The sequence below is a fragment of the Strongylocentrotus purpuratus genome, unplaced genomic scaffold (genome assembly GCF_000002235.5).
Source record: "Strongylocentrotus purpuratus isolate Spur 01 unplaced genomic scaffold, Spur_5.0 spur5_scaffold_16, whole genome shotgun sequence".
NCBI classification, from domain to species: Eukaryota; Metazoa; Echinodermata; class Echinoidea; order Camarodonta; family Strongylocentrotidae; genus Strongylocentrotus; species Strongylocentrotus purpuratus.
Window position 1 is genome coordinate 22,376,228 of NW_022145601.1, and position 19,635 is coordinate 22,395,862.

Here is a 19,635-nt window from a genome sequence, read left to right on the forward strand (position 1 = left end):
GATATAAGGAAAGAACGAAAACTATCGAAAAAACAATTAACTTTCACCAAATCTGATCCAGAGACAATGTTGGCTGACCCGAACATAAAGTACTTGAGTAATTGATTTCATTTTGAAGAGTAAAATTTCATAGATATATGGGAGAACAAAACTCATTGGAAACACAATTCACTTTCGCCAAAAAATGATCCAGAGACAAGGTCAGTTGACCTAGATTGAAAGTGCACGTGTAATTAATCCCATTTTTCGTCCTTCATCACCTCCTCCAAAATCTATAGCTTTTTTTTAATTGAAAGATTTTGCACTTATACGGTTAGATGGTCCGATATCATCAGCCAATAAACTGCGAGAGGAATAGTGTCATTCGGGAGGGGGCGTGTCCCTTTTCATTAAAAAAAGGCTTTAAAAAGCTTGTAAATTCGGACGAAATCATCATTTAGGGTGAAAAGTGAAGGTTCATCAAACAGCTGACTTTCTTTCAATATTTACGACATTCTCGCATCCTAGCAGTATGGACTCCAAGACCGCATTAAACACACCAGAGGTGAGATTTATACCTTACTTTTTTGTGGGGGGATGGGGTGGCGTATAATATGTATTCATAAAAACAAGTTTGTAAGAATTAAACGCGTGCTTTTATTCCTGTTCTTTTTCCTTTCTTTCCTTCTTCTTCCCCCCCCCCCCCCCCCCCCCCCCCCCACTCAGTATTATTTAGGGTACGCATAATTATGCATGTTCCCTCCTTTTGAAACACCCATCTAAGTCCGGTGTTTTAAGTCATTACGGGCGGGTTTTTGTGTACTACGAGCCGGACTTTGGTGCGTGAAATGTACCCCTTTACCGGACATTTTGGTAACACGCATGGTATCCCTCCGTTCACGGAGTAGGGGGGGGGGGGGGGGTAGTTCACACAAATGAAAGCTCTGCTTTTTAGTGGATTTCTTTGTTTTCCTTCAAATCTGTCTTAAGTTATGATACTGCATATATATTTTGTTTCTTACAATACTTTGATTACTTGTTGACATTTAAGATCTAAAAATTACCAACATTAAAGTCTTCTTTTTATGTCAAATTGCCAATGTCATTTTTTATTTATTTTGATGAAAGCATTTTTCATGCTTTGATTGATTTATAGAAATACAATTAATAGAACTGGATTTAATTTAATTGAAGAATCGACACGATAAAACTATGTGAGATTAACAAAATCTAATCATTATTATGCCTAGGTCATACTGTGTGTCAAAATCATCTGAACATCTTTTCTTTTTTGTTTGTCCTAGTACCTACCACCACCCTTTCCAGGGTCACCACGCTTTAACCATGGGACTAGCCGCGGTTGCTCCAGCATTATCGCAGCCATTGTGACCGCGGCGGTGATGGCCACTGGGTTGATCGCAGCGGCAATCATATTTCGAAGCGGTGGGTACCCCGTGACAACATGCCCAGCTGGGGGCAACCAGGTGGCCCAACCTATGGCCTTGAGTGGAAACAAGGTAAGTTTTTGTTTGTTTTGTTTTTTGCCGGTAATGAAGCTACGGGTCGCGCAGGTAGGGGTACCTGTCCGCATCGATTTTCTACAAAAAGAAGGAAGGACAGATGCTTTAAATCAGGTTTCTTCCTTATCTTTTATTTGTTAATATCAGGTCAAGAGGGCTGACTTGACGAACGGAAAGGGTGATCATTTGACGGAAGTCTTCGACTACGACAGACAATCCAACACCATTCTCATCGACTCTCCGGCAAACATTACCGAGAGCTCCTCCGCTGCCACCATCGCGGTGGACCTCGACCGGGTAAGTCCCTTTGTACTCCAGGCGTCATCTAGCTATTGCGCTAATTAATCTAGTGAACGAGTAATTCAAGACAGTATGCACTGACTGTTCATTTCGCAGTCATATCTTGTACGATGTCTACTTTTTAAAAACATCTTTATTCAGGATGAACATGATCAGCAAAGTTTGTTTTCACCAGAGTACTGATTAGAATACAATAAAGAATACACCACAATGGTGTATTTAACATTAAAGTACATTTCAAAGGGATAAAAAAAAAAATCCCGATACTCGTGTATATAAATATTCACACACTACTTAAAGTTACAAGGTAATTGGATATTATAAATCGATAAAATTAAATTAGTACAACAACCTGACGGCCAAAATCAGAAAACAGAGGTTTTGGCCCGTCACTACCACACAAACTAAGTACAATTTGTTTATTCGAGAGATGTTATCAAAATACACAATATTTCAGAGGTGTTTACTTTTTTCAATTTGTAACGAACACCTCTAAATCTGAGGGAGCGTCAACAATAGCGGCCCTTTTTTGTCGAAAAATAGTATTTTAGTATTTTGATAATAATTTTAAGGAGACCTTGAGCCACTAATAATTTCATTTCATATGAAAGAAAATAAAGTTATCTAATACCAATTTTGACGTAAATGGGATTAATCAATATCGGAATTGTAAGTAAGAAACCTTATTTTTGGTGATTTTTTTTCAAAAAACAGAATTTTATAAAAAAAAAAACATTATTTTTAATATATCGAAGGTAGTGAGGCGCCTCTTTTTTTCTTTTTTTTTTAATTTTTTTTTTTTTTTTTTTTTAGGAATTTGCCTATGTAGGCTACATGGATGATATCTTGTACGAATGAGAGGCTGATATCTATTTTCAGTGAAAAGTTATAGAAACCCAAATTTATAGATTTGAATCCCCCCAAAACTACATATTTGCCCATTTGTGTATTAACTGTATGCATATTATGTGTATTAGTGTATTGAGGACGTGTTTGGTGTATTAAAATTATTTTTAAAGATAAATTTAAAGTAAACCCTGAAATCACCAAAACCTTGGTATCATACGATGGATAATTAAATTACGTTCAAGGTGATATCAATTTCACTACGTCAATCAAATGACGCCTCCTGTAACGCTGGGCCTACGGTGGTGGGCTCCTTATCATAAAGAATGACTGCGGCCCGTCTGATAAGTATATGACAAATATGTTCATAACAAATTTAATATAAGGAGTTTAGTAGATTATAACAATTCTTGTATCTTGTAATTATTTAACCTGTTTTTATGAAACAGGGTCCTGATTTAACTTAGTCCATTGAGTTTTTAGCTTATTTTTTTGCTATTCTCCTGTTTTTTATTTCTTCACATTTTTTTTTACTAGTATGTCATGTTCATGGGTTTCCACGATTCCAACACCTGTGTCGGCCTCGCGATCAAAGACGACTTCGCCCAACAAGTGCGCGACTACGTCGAGGAGGACGGCCAAAATGTAAGAAATTCATATTATTTATGCTTTAATACATCCGGATTTTTTTTCTTAACCAAAGAAAACTAAATGACTGATTTATGTAGGCATGTATTTAAGACTACGTGTCTTTCCGGTGGTCTGACTCGGGACCAATCGGGTATAATAGGATGTTTTCGCAAGCTCAACGCGGACGGAGAATCTGCGGTTCGTGTGCAAAATCGAGAAGCTGCTGTTGTAACAGCGGAATGACCGCTGAAGTTCTGCAATCAAGCGCGTGCAACGTACGCGAAACCGAAGCGTGAAGAGAACTTCGGTCTGTTTCGCGAACGCTAGCACTGACCGTTAATCAAGTTCATTCGTTTACGTGCAGGTGTCCAAAAGAAGTCGTAGATGGCGTTAACCAGTATTTATCATGCTATACCCCCTTTAATAATTATGTATTTATAATTTAATATACACAAGAGAGAGAAGAAAAAAAGGTATCGCAAAAAAAGTGTTCAATTGATTTCTGTCTAGGCCTCCAAGTAAACGGGAATGGGAAGGGATGTAGGGGATGGGGGAGGGGTGAGGGGATAAACCAGCTCCCCCTCAAGCCGGAAACTCCCACAGACTTTGATTATGGACTTAATTATAAGCCTATTTGATAGGCTACGTTGGGCCATTAAAACTATCTTAAAGAAAACTGCTTCATTATTGCTACATGTTTATCATCATCATCATCATCATCATCATCACCATCACCATCTTCATTATTATGACTATTATAAAATGTGTGCATCAGCGCCTAGGTTAGAATTCATGCGATATAACTTGATTGCCTCTATGTTCTTTTCCCAGGTGATCGACATATCCAGTATCGCGTTCAACGTCGAGAACTACCGCCTAGTCAGCCAGATCCCGGCCGACTACTTCAAGGCCACCACCGGCCCGGTCATCCGCGGCCTCTGCTCCGGCCGCAGCACGTTCTGGGCGCTTCCGGTGACCGGGGAGGAGTACGGCCGTCTAAAGCGTTACGGCTGTTATAAGGAAAAATGGTGTTTTTGCATAATAGGTTTGTGCTTTTGCTTTAGCAAGGAAACATGCAGTTAAAGGTACTATGTCCCATTTGCAGGCCATAAAAATGAAAAGGTTATATTCCAACGGCATTTGAAAGATAATATTAATTTAGAACTTCCCTAAAAAAGTTGGGGCTTGAAAATGTCTTTAAGTGGGAAAATAACGACTATTAGTTGTCAAACCGACTTAGGAGCTATAGAGCCAATAAGTAATGGTCTTGATTTTTAGACCATTGTACCGAATGGTCTTACGTTTTATGCTGCGCAAAGATTCGATCAGTTTAATTTTGGCCATCACAAGAAGTGGGTTATTGATGTAGACAAATGCTCATGTACCCTTTACAGCTCATTTTATGTACACTGTCGCTCATAAAGGTGGAATATTTTAGTTTTACCCCAATTTATGGAAATATTAAAAAGATTATTTAAAAATAATAGATATAGATAATAGTATACATTCTCAGATTTTATTGAATAATAACTTGCCAATGTGTGTTTTGCGGAACTGCTAAAGCATGTGTATGCTACTATGCTTATTAATTAGGGGACCTACGCTCTCAAGTCATAAATGACAGTAATGAGGATTAATGCCCCACAAAAGGGCACTAATATAGCACATCGACACGGTTTTGATCCTGGGGCCTCACAGTTACGAGGCCATTGTTTTGTCACTGAACCATGACTGTACGCAGCGGGGTTAGGGTAGGGGGCAGTTTCCATAAATAAAAAAAACACAGAAAATGCAATAAATTTTCAATAATTTATTGCATTTTACCCCGGTCCCCAACATAAACAAATCATCTGGACGGCCATGCATTATGGCTCAAGGCATGGGCACACAGATTTTTGTTTATGTTAGGCACCGGGGTTAAATGCAATAATCCTCATTACTGTCATTTATAACTAAAGGGCATAGGTCCCCTTGTTGATAAGCATAGTAGCATACACATGCTTTAGCAGTCACGCAAAAAACACATTGGCAAATTATCATTCAATAAAATCTGAGAATGTATACTATTTTCTAGATCTTTTATTTTAAATTATTTTTAAAATAATTCCATAAATTGGAATTTAATTTTTTTTCCCACCTTTATGAGCGACAGTGTATGTTATTACCAAAAAAGAAAAAAGCCAGTCAGCCACTCAATAGTGTCCGACAGTGAAGTCTAGCAAGTAAACGGGTTTCCTTGCATAATTTGAATATCAGGACACCGCTAACGTTTAAATTTCACAGATAGGACATACATGACATATTCATAATTCCTGCAAAGTTCTACAGAATTTGAGGTTGACTGTTAAAGGGACATAGTACCTTTAAATGATGACGACGAATAAGGCTACGTTTAAACTCCATCAATTATCTCATAATCATGGTGAGCGCATGCAGTATTTCTAGTTTTTTAATGAATACAAATTATTCATTTTTAGAGCAAATAATTAATTAAAGGTGGTGTATCCCTTTAGCAGGCTAAAAAACCGAATCCTATGGTAAACAAGAGATAACACCAACGTAAAACTACCCTGAAAAGATTAGAACGGGTAATTGCCTTTATGTGAAATTATATCGACCGTTAGGAATTTTCGCAACGCGTCTCAAAAAATTATGTGTAGAAAATAGTTTGAATTATAGACCCTTGTTTCGTTTGGCGTAAATTTGTGCTGCGCAAAGATTCAATCAGCTTAATTTTGGGCATTACAAGAAGTGGGCCATTGATGTGTACAAATGTTCATTTTCTGTATGTTATTACCAAGAAAAAAAGAAGAAGTCACCCAGTCGCTCAATAGTGTTGGCTGACGGTGAAGTCTAGAAAATTTGAATACTAGGACAATGCTTACGTTAACGTTCACAGATAGGACATACGTGACATATTCATAATTCCTGCAAAGTTCTACAGAATGTTGGCTGCAAAAGGGACACCCAACCTTTAACGCACAATTGTATAACACATGTTTCATCTGAATTCTTTAAGACAAATTTGTTATAATCTTTACAAACAATTTTGATAATCTATATAATTTCAATGTCGAATCAATCAGGTACATTTTTATTACGCTTTTTTCATTGAAGTTAGTCTTTAAAACTAATGAAGCCATTTTGTAGTATTAATCCAGATATTTGAAATTGAAAATAGGCCATTAATTATCCATTTCGGAAAATATCTTTTTTTTGTACTGGTAAAGAGTTAATAAGTTTATTTTGTACAAAGAGAGATACTCAGAATCGTAGAGAGTTACAGTAATGGTACACACTAACTAACAAAAGCCTGACCAGTTGTAAGTGTAATAAGGGTGAAGTACAGTGGATATGGAATTGTGTCGTTTATGCCTGCCGTGTTTGATCATGCAATGTTTTGGCTGAGAAGACTTGCTTGATCTCTTAATCATGGTTAGCGCATGTAGTATTTTTAGGATTTTGTGATTACAATTTATTCATTTTAACGAATTATTAATTTTTTAGAGCAAATAGTAGGCCTACATTAAAAATTAAAAATGGTGAGATAAAACACGTTCTATCTGAATTATTTAAGACTCTTTATAATTATTTAATAACAATGTTGATAATCCATCTAATTTCAATCTAGATTCAATAAAGGACGAAATCTTAACGAAATTTTCAACTCAGATGTCATTAAATGGTTACCGAAAGCACATTATATTTGAGACTTAGAATTTCTGATTTATGTTGTAGATCTACGTCTGATATTGTTGAGTAAACGAGGGGAGAAGGGGGGGGGGGGAGGGAGAACAGACGTGAGTAGAACAAATAGGTGCATCAGAATGGAGACTAAGAGAAAAGGGAAGGGAGAGCGAGAAAGATTTTTTTTAATGGTGAGAGAGGCGATAAAGAGAGGATAGGAGAGAAAAGAAGAGAAAACAAGTGAGAGAGATAGAGACATGACAGAAGAGGAGAGAAGAGAGAAAGAGGGAGAGAGGGGGAAGGAAGGACACAAATAGTCGAAGAGATAGAGAAAGGATAGGAAAGAAGAGGGATAGAGAGAGGGAGTAAGAATAAAAAGAAAACAAGTGAGAGAGATAGAGATAAGAAAGATGAGGAGACAAAAGACAGGATAGAAGAACAGAGAGGGAAACAGGGCGAGCAAGATAGATAGAGAGGGAGAGATAGAGAGAGAGAAAAAAAATTGAGAAAATATAATACTTAATCATCATTTTGATGATTCCAGAACCTTGCAGTACATACCAATACTTATATGCTAGATAATCAACCTTTTCGGATCGATTCCACAACGTTTCTTTCACAATGCAATCGCATGACCATAACTGGTCTTTACCTTTACGTTAGTAGTATACACGGTAGTCCAGAATCTGGCCTATTTAATCTTGATCTCCACTACACCAACTCTACCTCCCTCTACTTACTTGCTACCAGCCGAAGATGGCGTGATCATTAAATTAGGACGCCGCGGGCGACTCGGGCAGGCTTGGTTGGTGAGCATGATTATGAGTTCGATGTTATCGCCATCTTCGGCGGCTTGAATCAACTAATGTGTAGGAAATATAAAGAACCGGCCAGATTTTTGACTAGACATGTATACACGGTTGCACAATACCCAAACGTTTGTCTTTGTTTTGCCCTTACTTCTAGAGGATATGATTCTTTAAATATCGTTTGTGTGTAAATATTGCATGACTGGCTGCCAACCTGTCGCCTATAGTTATCAGAAATGTTTTAAATTAAATTATGGGTTTCCCTTTTATTGGGATGCCTTATAATTATACATGGTATAGGAACACATCGTTTCATGGGGGTCAGACGTAACAAATAACTCGACCTTAAAAGGGAAGTATCTCCTGGAATTAAGTTGGTTATAATAGATAGAAGCATACAAATGAGAGGAACAGGTCAGTGGAAGTTTGGGCAAAAAACGATTAATTTAGGAACATTTTAATAATTTGTTGAAGTTGTCACCAGTGGAACACAGCTTGACAACACTGCGACGAATCATGCGAGCTCATCTGTAGAGGTGTCGTGGTCGAGTGAATACGTCACCGGACTGTCGATCACAATTTCCACCGCGGCACTAACATCCTTTGGAAAGATATTGATTCACATTTGTCACACTCAACCCAGGTGATGTAAATGGGTACCTGGCAGGAATTTATACCTTGAAATGCTAGGGTGCCGTAATGGGAGCTGTGCTAAAGTCAGGGTAATAAACTCCTTCTGCGACTAAGAATATTTTACTAGATCGAGGGCACATTATAAAAGCTGTAGTATAATCTCCGATTTATGCTCTCTACATACAATTTCATAAACTTTCATTTTCTAAATGATTGATGACGGAATCATTTTTTTTTCACACAGTGGTTGAATTAAACATATTTGCAATAATTATATTAAGGGTGAATACGTGAGTGAACTTTTTTTTAATGCTCCACTGTCCTATGTGTATAGCTACTTGCTCCCTCTATATAGAAAACTTCCCCAATCGGTGCCTGTTTGTCCCCATGATCCTCTTTTTCTTATGTTAGTTGAGGGCTGAGTTAATGAGATAGCCACATGTCAGTGACCTCGCTGTGTGGTCTAATCCCTCCTGGCCAAGTAGTATTGACGGTCTTTAAAGGAAAAAAACATAAAATGTTGACGTTTTTTAGTACAGGGTAAATGGCACACATAGCTGCATTACAATCCTGGCTGTTCTATTGATTCTCAACATTTCAAACACCACTGTACAAAACTCAATTGATTTCACTAAAAAAACGGTACTTTATTAATGACACTTAAATAGCAGTATCAAAAATTCTCTCAACTTATCGATGTTAGAAAGAATAAATTTGAAAATTCAAATCGTGATTCTACTGCCATGCTTGCCGATCAGCCCCATCGTCTTCATTGTGTGCATCTGTGTGAAATGTGTGTATTGACTATTCATGTGTGGAATTGCTGCCTCTTTGCACGTAGTACAGCACTAGAGGTAAATACGCATTTGCATTGACTCTCTATGGTTTGCTGGAGTGGGTGAATGGGAGGGGACCTCACAAGATACGTCAAAGAGTTGCCAAATCGTGTTTGATTGAATGCACCCTCATACGTTCATAACTTTCCTTTTTTAAATCGGTTTTTGCTCCATCTATCACTAACTTTTTCCCTCGTTGTTCTGCTTTTATTAATAACAGCTAAGTATTAGGATGGACTTCCCCTGTAACAGTGCATGCAGTGCACATCAATTCATTAAAGGAAACCTCACCCCAATGAATAACTTTAGTTGTTCTGAGAGATTTATTGCATTCTTGCACATCAATCTACACTATTCCTCACCAAAGTGTATGAGAAAGGCCTAAAAGCAAGAATACAGTACAGTTTGTCAACACGACATGTACATCGCCATTTTCTAGATAGCGTGACGTACTATGCGAAGTCGTTTATCAACTAAATGTATTCAAATTTAGGGATGCTTCATTCCCAGGTGTGTTTGGTGTTGAAGCATGTCATTCACCTGCTATTATCTTTTGTACTCCTATTGCCAGAACGCAAATTGCATGAATAAGTTGGTACTTTTCAGGGGTGAAGGTTTTGCATAATTGAAATTATTTGCCAACCGTTATACTTTAGTATTGTTAAATAAATGTGTTAAATATATGAATACAATTTTCACCCTGTTATATATTTTTCACCAAACATTATTTTTACCTTCTCAGCTATGATTTTCCCTCGTTAAAAAAAAGAGTAAAGGTGTAGTTGTGAATCTTATCTTTTGTTTCCATTTTTTCAACAGCCTGAGATATAAAAATCACAAATTGAATAAACCATAACAAAACAAAACATGTTAGTCAGAAATACCTTGTAATATTATGAATACAAAATAAAGTCTAAGAAACACTTTTTCTTCATGAAAAGAATAAATTTGAGAACGCACACATGTAAACAAAAAAATAATTTTCCTTCAAAATAATTATAAATACCTGCAAAGTTTATATCCAGGTATATAAAAGAAAATACTGAAATGGCCTCTACATTTCTATCAACACTTTTCAGAGTTAAACATTCAAGTATTACAAATCATTGATGCTGATTTCAAAACCAAATTACTAAAAGGGCGAAATTATTTGTAAACAGAAAAAGAAATGTCGATCAAAAAAAAATTCACCTAGATGTGGAAGAAATTAGCATGACTGGTATTCTTGTAAATACTACAACTTTAATGCACTAATGTACAGTTTTGTATAACAAGAAGTGTATCAAGCACACTCCTGCTGACACTCTGGATGTACAAAACACTTTTGCGTATTGTTAACCTAAAACTCAGCTCCAAACTTTCTCGTTTTAGAACTCTATTCACCCGTTCCAGTTTTGAAACAATGTCATCCTTCATTGAGTATACCTTTTTTAATCTCCTCATTCTCACCTCTCCCCTTTCTTACTTTCTCTTTCTCAATCTCATCCTGAACTCTCCGTTTGTGGGTGTTCGCATATACATTGATGATACCTGCTGATAGTTAATGATCGGTCGTTTCTTTTTCTTCTCATAAATGAACTTATATATACCTAGTAGGTTTGATTTATTTCGCTGTTGAATCTAATATTGTGTTTACTTTATATGGGCCTCATGTACAAGCACAAGTGCATCTTAGAAGTTCTGGGTTATAATTCTTTCTTTTTGACGATTTGTAATATTTGTTATAATGCCAAATAAACTGAATTATCATAAATATCATATTTTAATTAAGAGGAATACGACCTATATTAATTTGTTCTGAATACGTAGAATTTGCCAGAGGCTGTGGCTCTCTGTGTGAGCGTATCTCTATCTCCCACTTTCTCTCTCTCCCTCTCTCTCTCTCTGAGCGCATCTCTATCTCCCTCCCTCTCTCTTGCTCTCTCTCTCTCTCTCTTCCTCCCTCTCTCGGCCCTCCTCCTTCTCCCCCTCTCTCTCTCTCTTTATCTCTATTCCCCCTCATATGCCCTCTCTCAATCTTTTTATTCTCTCTCTCTCTCTCTCTCTCTATATATATATACACCTTTGTAAAAGTTCGCTTGGACTTTTGTTGGTTCTGTTGATTCCTGGATCATCTTGGGCGACCAAATCTCTCCGATGAAGAAAGAAAGTACATAAGAGTTCAAAATAACAGGAAACACCCACCTCGTTTTAGGCACGGCATTCTTTGTGAAAAATATTGGGAAAATCCCCAAACATGATCTCCCAACAAATTATAGCCAGATGTCCTGATAGTTTGCAGACACAAGCCTGTCCAGTCGCTGTTCGCAATAGTGTCTTCAGTGAGACTAGTCCTGAGGGCATACTGTAAAGGCTCTACTTTATAGCTGAGTTGATCGATGCAGCCAGAGACTACTAGCTAGACTCTACTGAGTGCTTTAGTCACTGGTTAGATATTATTCACTAGGGAATTTGAAAAATGTATACCCTTTCTAGTTCACGTGAGAACTTACGTACTTGTTCCGTGAAACAATTCGCAGTTTATTAATTCCTTGTTGATTTAGAAGAAAATCATCAGGAGGATTGTAGAATCAGCATATCCCATGTTTTTCTGTTATCTTATGGCCTAGGAGGTCATAAACTGTCCTGTGCCGATGATGTGTTTAATTATTTTTTTTAAAGCAATGAGGCTCCACTTTTTGTGATGAAAAATAAACAGTACGATAGTTCACCAGAAAAGTTTGGGTGCAAAATTAGGTAAATCCCTCTATTCCACATATGTTTATACTGGGAATTCTAATTAATCATAAATGAATACAAAAGAAAGAAAATTAATTTAAGTTAGAAAACAGGTAAGAAAGAAGGAAATAATTGAAAGTAAGAAAGAAGGAGAGAAATTTAATTTCTCTATTTCTTTATAATTTACCTTAAAAGTAAATTATAAAGTAAACGAGAAAAAGAACTAGAGCTTCGCTTTTTACAAAGACCCCTAAAGTACCCTTTTTTACGTAGAGAAATTGTTCTATTATCTTCCTAATAAACCGCCTCCTCCTAATTGTCATAAATGTCCTTTTTGCCTGTGATAAGTGTCTCTATCCAAATCTGATAGGCGCCCCTTGCACTGTGACAAGTGTCCTTTTTCCTCTGTAGTAAGTGTATTTTTCCTTTTTCATAGGTGTCCCTCAAGTTTTCACCTCCGATGATAGTCCAATTTTTTGGTATGATTAGTACCCATTTTCTTTTCAATTTAAGTGGCTTTTGCCCTTCTAATTAGTTTTCTAACCCAACGGTTACTTCATTTACCTTTCCAAATATCATTCATATTAATGTTAAAAAGAAATATGATTTCCTTACGTGCTATGACAATATATTTTTTACCACCCCTCACATCCCAGAAACAATTAACTTCTAATTGCCTCACTTACCTTGTGTCATATATTTAAATCCACCGAGACCAATTTTTCTCCAATTTATCGCATTCATAATTCATCTCATTTATGTAACATTATGAATTTCTTATTCATCCTTTCACCATGCTTAAAATCTCAACAGGATTGGTGAAGTCATCTGATAATAAGATCTAATCGGTCGCAATGCGACCTCTCAAAATTAGATTTTGCATTTTTGATCACTCGCTTCTCTCGGTCCAGACCATCACACTCAACTTCCAATCATGGTGGCGAAGCAGTATCTTGGACCACGTACCTGTTAATGTAATAGGGGGTATATACCAATGTTTTACAAAAATACTGTTTCCGCATTGAGGTTACCTTTTTTGGTGCGTCCCCTCACGGCATAAGACGCTCCGCCGCCATTGGACCAGTATACTTAAGTAGACTAAACGCTGATACCCCCGCCCCGCCCCCCCCCCCCCATGACTGAGCCCACGTTACCCAACTGTCTTTCATTATAACCTATAAAAAAGAAAGAGAACATCAGAGAAAAAGCTGTTCCCTAAAAAGCATTGTTCTGCAAATACCTTCATGTTATAAATATGACATGTAACAGCCTAAAAATCGGACCTCATTTTTTATGCCACATGTTTGTGTAGTCCCATATACATCTTTCTATGTACAATTTCTTTTTATACTTTTACAAAGACTGTGCCAAATTTGTTTTGATTTTGATGATTCCAGAACCTTGCAACACACCAATACTTATATGCTAGGTAATCAACCTTTTCTGATCCATTCCACGACGATTCTTTCACAATGCAATCGCATGACCAGAACTGGACTTTAACTTTAACTCTCACTTACAAGCGTCTCAATAATCAGGCCCAAGCATACCTATGCGATCTACTCCGTTCGCACACATCCGTGTCTAATTGTATCCAGACGCCTACCCCCTCGCCTGGACATCCACCCCGGATAACCATCCCCCCCCCCCCCAGTTAACTACCCCCTAGGGCAACTACCCCCAGGGCAACCACCCTCTAGGACGACTACCCCAGGATAACTACCCCTCGGACAACTACCCCCTAGGACAACTACACCCGGACAACTACCCCCGGGCAACTACCCCCAGACAGCTAACCCCTAGGGAAGTTGTCACAGGGGTAGTTGTCCTATAGAGTAGTTGTCTGTGGTGGTGGGGGGGGGGGGGGGTTATACGGGGGTAGTTGTCCCGGGGGAAACATATTAATAGACTCTGTGAAATTCAAGGATATAGAATGGTGTTATGTATTATTTTCCGACGTGGGATAACGAGAAAAAAAACGAACACAAATATTACAGATATTACATAGAAGCTTGGTCAAGATAAAAAGGAGTAATACTTATGATAAAATGGGGGAGATTTAAGTTTTATTAGAATTTTTTGAGTAAGATTAATGGAGAAGTTAAGCAAAGCCCTCAAAATGATTTAGTAAGAAAATGAGCGATGTTATGAAAGAGTCATATTAAATAGATAATGGAGAGAACAAAACCAACTAACAAAATAATTCACTTTCACCAAAAATAATCAAAAGAGAAAAGGGTTGACTGACCCAAATTAAAACGACCATGTGTAATTGATCACACATTTTTGTCCTTTAACACTTCCTCCAAAATACTATCTATGTTTACATTTTAAAACATGCACATATGGTAACTATATGGTTTGATGCCATAAGCCGACAAACTGCAGGAGGAAAAGTGTCACTCGGGAGGGGGCGTGTCTATTTTCATCGAAAAAAAACTTTAAAAAGCTTGTAAATTTGGACGAAATCATCATTTAGAGTGAGCAGACAATAATTAAGGTTTATCCAACAGCTTACTTTCTTTCAATATTTACGACATATCTCGTATCCCAGCAGAATGGACTCCAAGACTGCAAAAATGCCAGAGGTGAGATTTATCCGGGGGGGGGGGGGGAGTGGGGGCGGGAATACATTTGTTCATAACAAAAGTGTTTTGCTGTCAACAACATTTTGTAAGAATTAAACGCATGCTTATTTTCCTTTCTTTCTTTCTACCTTGCCTTTTCTCCCTTTCTTTGAGTAATCCACACAAATGAAAGCTTTTTAGTGGATTTCTTGGTTCCTTCAACATTTGACTTTATTTATGTTTGCTGATATATTTTGTATCCGTGATTACTATCTACTAATATTTTTGTATGATAAATTGCAAATGGCATATACATTTTCTTGTAAGCATTTCGTTTCATGTTTTTATTGAGTTATAGAAATAAAATTATTTGAATCTAATTAAAGAAACGACATGAGAAATTATGTGTGATTAAAAAAAATGTGTATCTAATAAATATTATGCCTAGGTTTCTCCAAGTGCCAAATTCATCTGAAAATCTTTTCTCCTTTCTTGTCCTAGTACATGCCACCTCCATTCCCAGTGTCACCACGCTTTGACCATGGTACTAAACGCGGTTGTTGGAGCGCTATAGCAGCCGTTTTGACCGCGGCGGTGCTGGCCTCTGGGTTGATCGCAGCGGCAATCATATTTCGAAGCGGTGGGTACCCCGTGACAACTTGCCCACCTGGGGCTGGGGGTGACCAGGTGGCCCAACCTATGGCCTTGAGTGGACACAAGGTAAGTTTTTGTTCGTTTGCCAGTGGCGTAGCTACCGGGCGGGTGGTTGCACAATAATATGGAAACGTTGCATCATCCGTTCAATCTGAATTGCGTGCATAGAACCAATTTTTGCATGAAAAAGTGAAGTTTTCTAAATGGTCCGTTTCTTTCCAGCATTGGGGTGCCCGGGAGTCACTTGGGTAACCTTTCAAAAAGTATAATAAAAAAGCACCCTTTCTGTACTTTTGTCGGAAAAACATAGTACTCCCGCACAATGTAGTCACTTTTTGCATTGGAGAAGAATAAAATAGCGAGTTTCAACCGCACTTCGGCCGCTCTCGCAAGTCCTCATCCGTTCCATTGTGGTCAGACGGCTTTGGGGTGAGCGGCTAATGAATATACAACTTGTAAGCTTTTTGTATTAATCTTGTTCCGATTGGTTGTATATTGTTGTCAGAATATAGTCATTCACATAATGGACCCATCATCCCGATGAAGCCAGTGGCCAGTAACTCTGCACTCAACACTGTGTGGAGTGCGCGCGCGCGCGCGCGCGCGTGTGTGTGTGTATTATGGTTTTTACAGACGTGTATTAATCAGATATGATTATTAACGTCTGGGACCGACCTTTAACGTCACCATCCGAAATACGTGACTCAGTTTCCAACCGGGGTCGCCTGAGTCAGTTTGTAGCCCAGGACTTGGAGATGACCAAGTGAACGTGCCGCTAAATTGCCTAGTCAACTTCTTTTATGAACAAAATCCAAGCAAAATGTTTCCATATTGGGGGGGGGGGGGGGCACCTGTTCAGAGAGAGAAATGCGTCCTTAATCTAGGATAGTTGTTGTCCCTTAAAAGCTCATTCCTCTATGAAAGACAGATGATGAAATCAGGTTTGAATTCAGCGATTTCATCCATATCTTTTCATCGTTTATATCAGGTCAAGAGGGCTGACTTGATTACCGTAAAGGGTGATCATTTGACAGAAGCCTTCGACTACGACAGGCAATCTAACACCGTCCTCATTGAATCTCCAGCAAACATCACTAAGAGCTCCACCGCTGCCACCATCGCGGTGGACCTCGACCGGGTAAGTCCGTTTGGGTTAACTTGGTTCAATGATTTCCTGGTGTCTATTTTAACTTCAAATTTTACCTGCAAAAAGGGGAATAAAATTACAATTTTTGTAAAAACATAGCAAAACGTGTTTATAATGTACTGTATCTTTTTATAGAAAGTAATGAACAATTGCTTGGTACATATTTTTTTTATTTTGTATACATTCTCAACATTAAGAAGATCGCAAAAACTTTCGAGATATATCGAAATATCAACCTATAAGGAAATTTCACCTAACGCACGGTGGGAACATCTCAGTCGACCTATCACGTACTCCAAAAATGATTCCTATATGGGTATTTAGAACAGGGCTTTGAAAATGATTTCCTGTGATTTCTTGATATGATACCTCGAAAGTTTTGTGATCTCGTTTAATCCGTAAGATGCCACCATGACCTCACTCTAATCCATCAATGTAATAGGAAACAGGGCCACAATGTACTAATTGGTTTCCTATATGTTCCTGTTTTTTTTCTTTCATAACCTTTACCAGTCTGTCATGTTCATGGGTTTCCACGATTCCAACACTTGCGTCGGCATCGCGATCGATGAAGACTTCGCCCAACAAGTGCGCGATTACGTCGAGGACATCGGCCACAATGTAAGAAATTTCATATTATGCTTTATTACGATCAGAACATTAAACAAAACAAAAAGCAAACGTTAATGAATGAATAATATGGGCTGCATTAGTTACACTGTAGTTATAATTGTACAACCACCAAGGAAGGAAGCAAGCAAGAAAAGGGAAATATAAATCAAGATAGATGGAGAGAAGAAAAAGATATCACAAAGATTCAATATATTTTTGTCATCATTATTATTATAAATATTATCATTATTATTATTATTATTGTTATTATTATTAGTAGTAGAAGTAGTAGTAGTACTACAACTACTAGTAGTAGTAGTGGTAGTATTAGTATTAGTAGTAGTAGTATAATCGCCATAAATCATCATCTTCATTAGTTTCACTGTTATAACAATGTGTGCATCAGCGCCCTAGGTTATAACTCAACCAAAATAAACCGATTATCACCACCCGAATATTCTTTGCCCAGATTATCGACATTTCCAGTGTCGCGTTCGACAAGGAGAACTACCGCCTGGTGGGCCAGATCCCGACCGGCTACTTCCAGGCCACCACCGGAGCGGTCATCCGCGGCCTTTGCTCCGGGCGCATCATGAACTGGGCGCTTTCCGTGACCGCGGAGGAGCACGACCGCCTTAGACGGGAGTCGTGCGTTTCCATTGAAACTTGTACCTGCATAATAAACTTGTGCAAATGCGAAACAACGACCATTTGCACAAGTTAATGATGATGACGAATACAGCTACACGATTGGAACGCGCCCATAGCACCCATGAATTATCTCGTAATCACGGTTAGCGCATGTAGATTTTCTATAGATTTTTTTTTATAAATACAAGTTATTCGTTTTGAGCAAAAAATACACTGAAGTAAAAATAAATAGAATATTTTCAATCTGAATTCTTTGAAGGGACTTGGTAACATTGTTCAGACGAGAGAAAATGGGCTGAGGAAGTTAATTCAATGCTTTATTTACAATTTAAGATAATCTGAAAGTTTTAGTGAAAGCAGATCAAACATTGGGAAAAACTGATTTGATCGATTCCTAAATTATCCCAACTATATTATTCTAATTTTATTAAATTGTAAGTGAATGTAAAACGTCACAAGGCAATCATTTGGCTCTGTATACCATTCCAAAAATTAAGTGATATCATATTTCTATGGAAATACGGTTGGGAAAATTCAACATTGGTTTGGAGAGTTTACTCTAAGATGGGATTGCACATCGACGCCTTCAAAGAAAATCATAAATATCTTTGTAGTTTGAGAAATGTTTAAGGATTTTGTTCATGTTAAAGGGTTAGTAGGCCTTCAGGAGAAGGTTAATAGCTTTTCATTATGTTCCTTGCATTTCACCCTGTATAACCTACCATTTAAATTTAAGAATTGATTATATAATGGGATGATTTGAGTGTTTTACATATTATGTTCTAATTTTGTCAAGCATATGAATTCTGTTTTATGAAATGTAAAACCAAAAAACTTGAAACTCACATGTAAAAACTGTAGGACTGTTAACCAATTAAAAACTTGTTTTAAGACACATTTATTCAAAAGTGCTTTTGGTGATAAATTTACTCTGTTTATATTGATGTATATTTCATATGTATGTATGTATGTTTTCTTTTTGTTTTATTCAATACGTAATTGTTTATCATTGTATTTTGTTTGTTACAGCACTTAGAGACTTCGGTGATAAGCACTTTATAAGCACCGTTTTTATTATTGTTATGATATTCAGCAAAATTACACAGTTTTTTCATCAACCTTCAACAATTTTACCGATTCATTTTAAGACAACAATTCTGTTAACCTATCTAATTTTAATGTACATTCAATAAGATACAAATCCACATCGTTTTATTTTTATTGAAGTTAGTTTTACCGGGTACTAGTCATGAGCTTGCGGGGAGGGATGGATAGATTGATTTTTAACGAAATGTTCAACTCCGAAGTCATTAAATGGTCACCGAAAGCACACTATATTTGAGGCTAAGAATTGTTGATTAATGTTGTAGATCTACGGATGTTGTTTTCGAGGGGGAAGTGAGAAGGAGAGACGTGAGACTAAGAGAAAAGGGGAAAGGAAGAGCGAGAAAGATTTGTTAATGGAAATGTGAGAAAATGGTAGAGTTAGGATAGGAGAGAAGAAAAAATAGAGAACAGAACAGAAAATAAATCGGAGAGATAAAGACAGGATAGGAGAAAAGAGAAGAGAGAGGGAGAGAGAGAGTCAAAGAGAAAACAAGTGAGAGAGATGGAGACAGGAGAGGAGAGGAGGGACGAAAAGAGAGAGATAGAGAAAAATAAGTGAGATAGATAGACATAAGATAAGAGAGAAGAGAAAAGGAGAGAGAGAGGAACATGGAGAGACAGAAAAAAAGCGGGACAGAGAGAGAGAGAGAGAGAGAAGTTCGAGAAAATATTATACTTGGGTTTCCTTTTTATTGGGATGCTTTGTATACATGGGATAGGAACATACCGTTTCACAGAGGTCGATTGTGACTAACGGCTCGACCATAAAAGGGAAGTCCAGAAGCAAAACAATGGGGAGGAACAGTTCAGTTTTTGGGCAAACACCGATTAAAATAGGAACGCTATGATTTTATGAAGTTGTCATCAGTGGAACACAACTTGGCAACACTAGGACGTATCTTGCAAGCTCCTCTTCAACTTGCTCTGTACAGAAAATTC

The 19,635-nt window shown here is 37.5% G+C and overlaps 2 protein-coding genes across 2 annotated transcripts; both read left to right on the forward strand.

The window, feature by feature from the left end:
• The first annotated feature begins 329 nt into the window (after positions 1-329).
• Positions 330-4,404, forward strand: LOC100893854. The gene is made up of 5 exons (XM_003724621.3): positions 330-544; positions 1,284-1,496; positions 1,647-1,796; positions 3,183-3,290; positions 4,107-4,404. The coding sequence occupies exons 1-5, from the start codon at positions 512-514 to the stop codon at positions 4,356-4,358; spliced, it is 756 nt and encodes a 251-aa protein (XP_003724669.2). The 5' UTR covers positions 330-511; the 3' UTR covers positions 4,359-4,404.
• Positions 4,405-14,376: 9,972 nt separating this feature from the next.
• LOC105437447 lies at positions 14,377-18,548 on the forward strand. Its single transcript, XM_011664044.2, has 5 exons — positions 14,377-14,546; positions 15,027-15,245; positions 16,168-16,317; positions 16,840-16,947; positions 17,408-18,548. The coding sequence occupies exons 1-5, from the start codon at positions 14,517-14,519 to the stop codon at positions 17,660-17,662; spliced, it is 762 nt and encodes a 253-aa protein (XP_011662346.2). The 5' UTR covers positions 14,377-14,516; the 3' UTR covers positions 17,663-18,548.
• Positions 18,549-19,635: the final 1,087 nt, after the last annotated feature.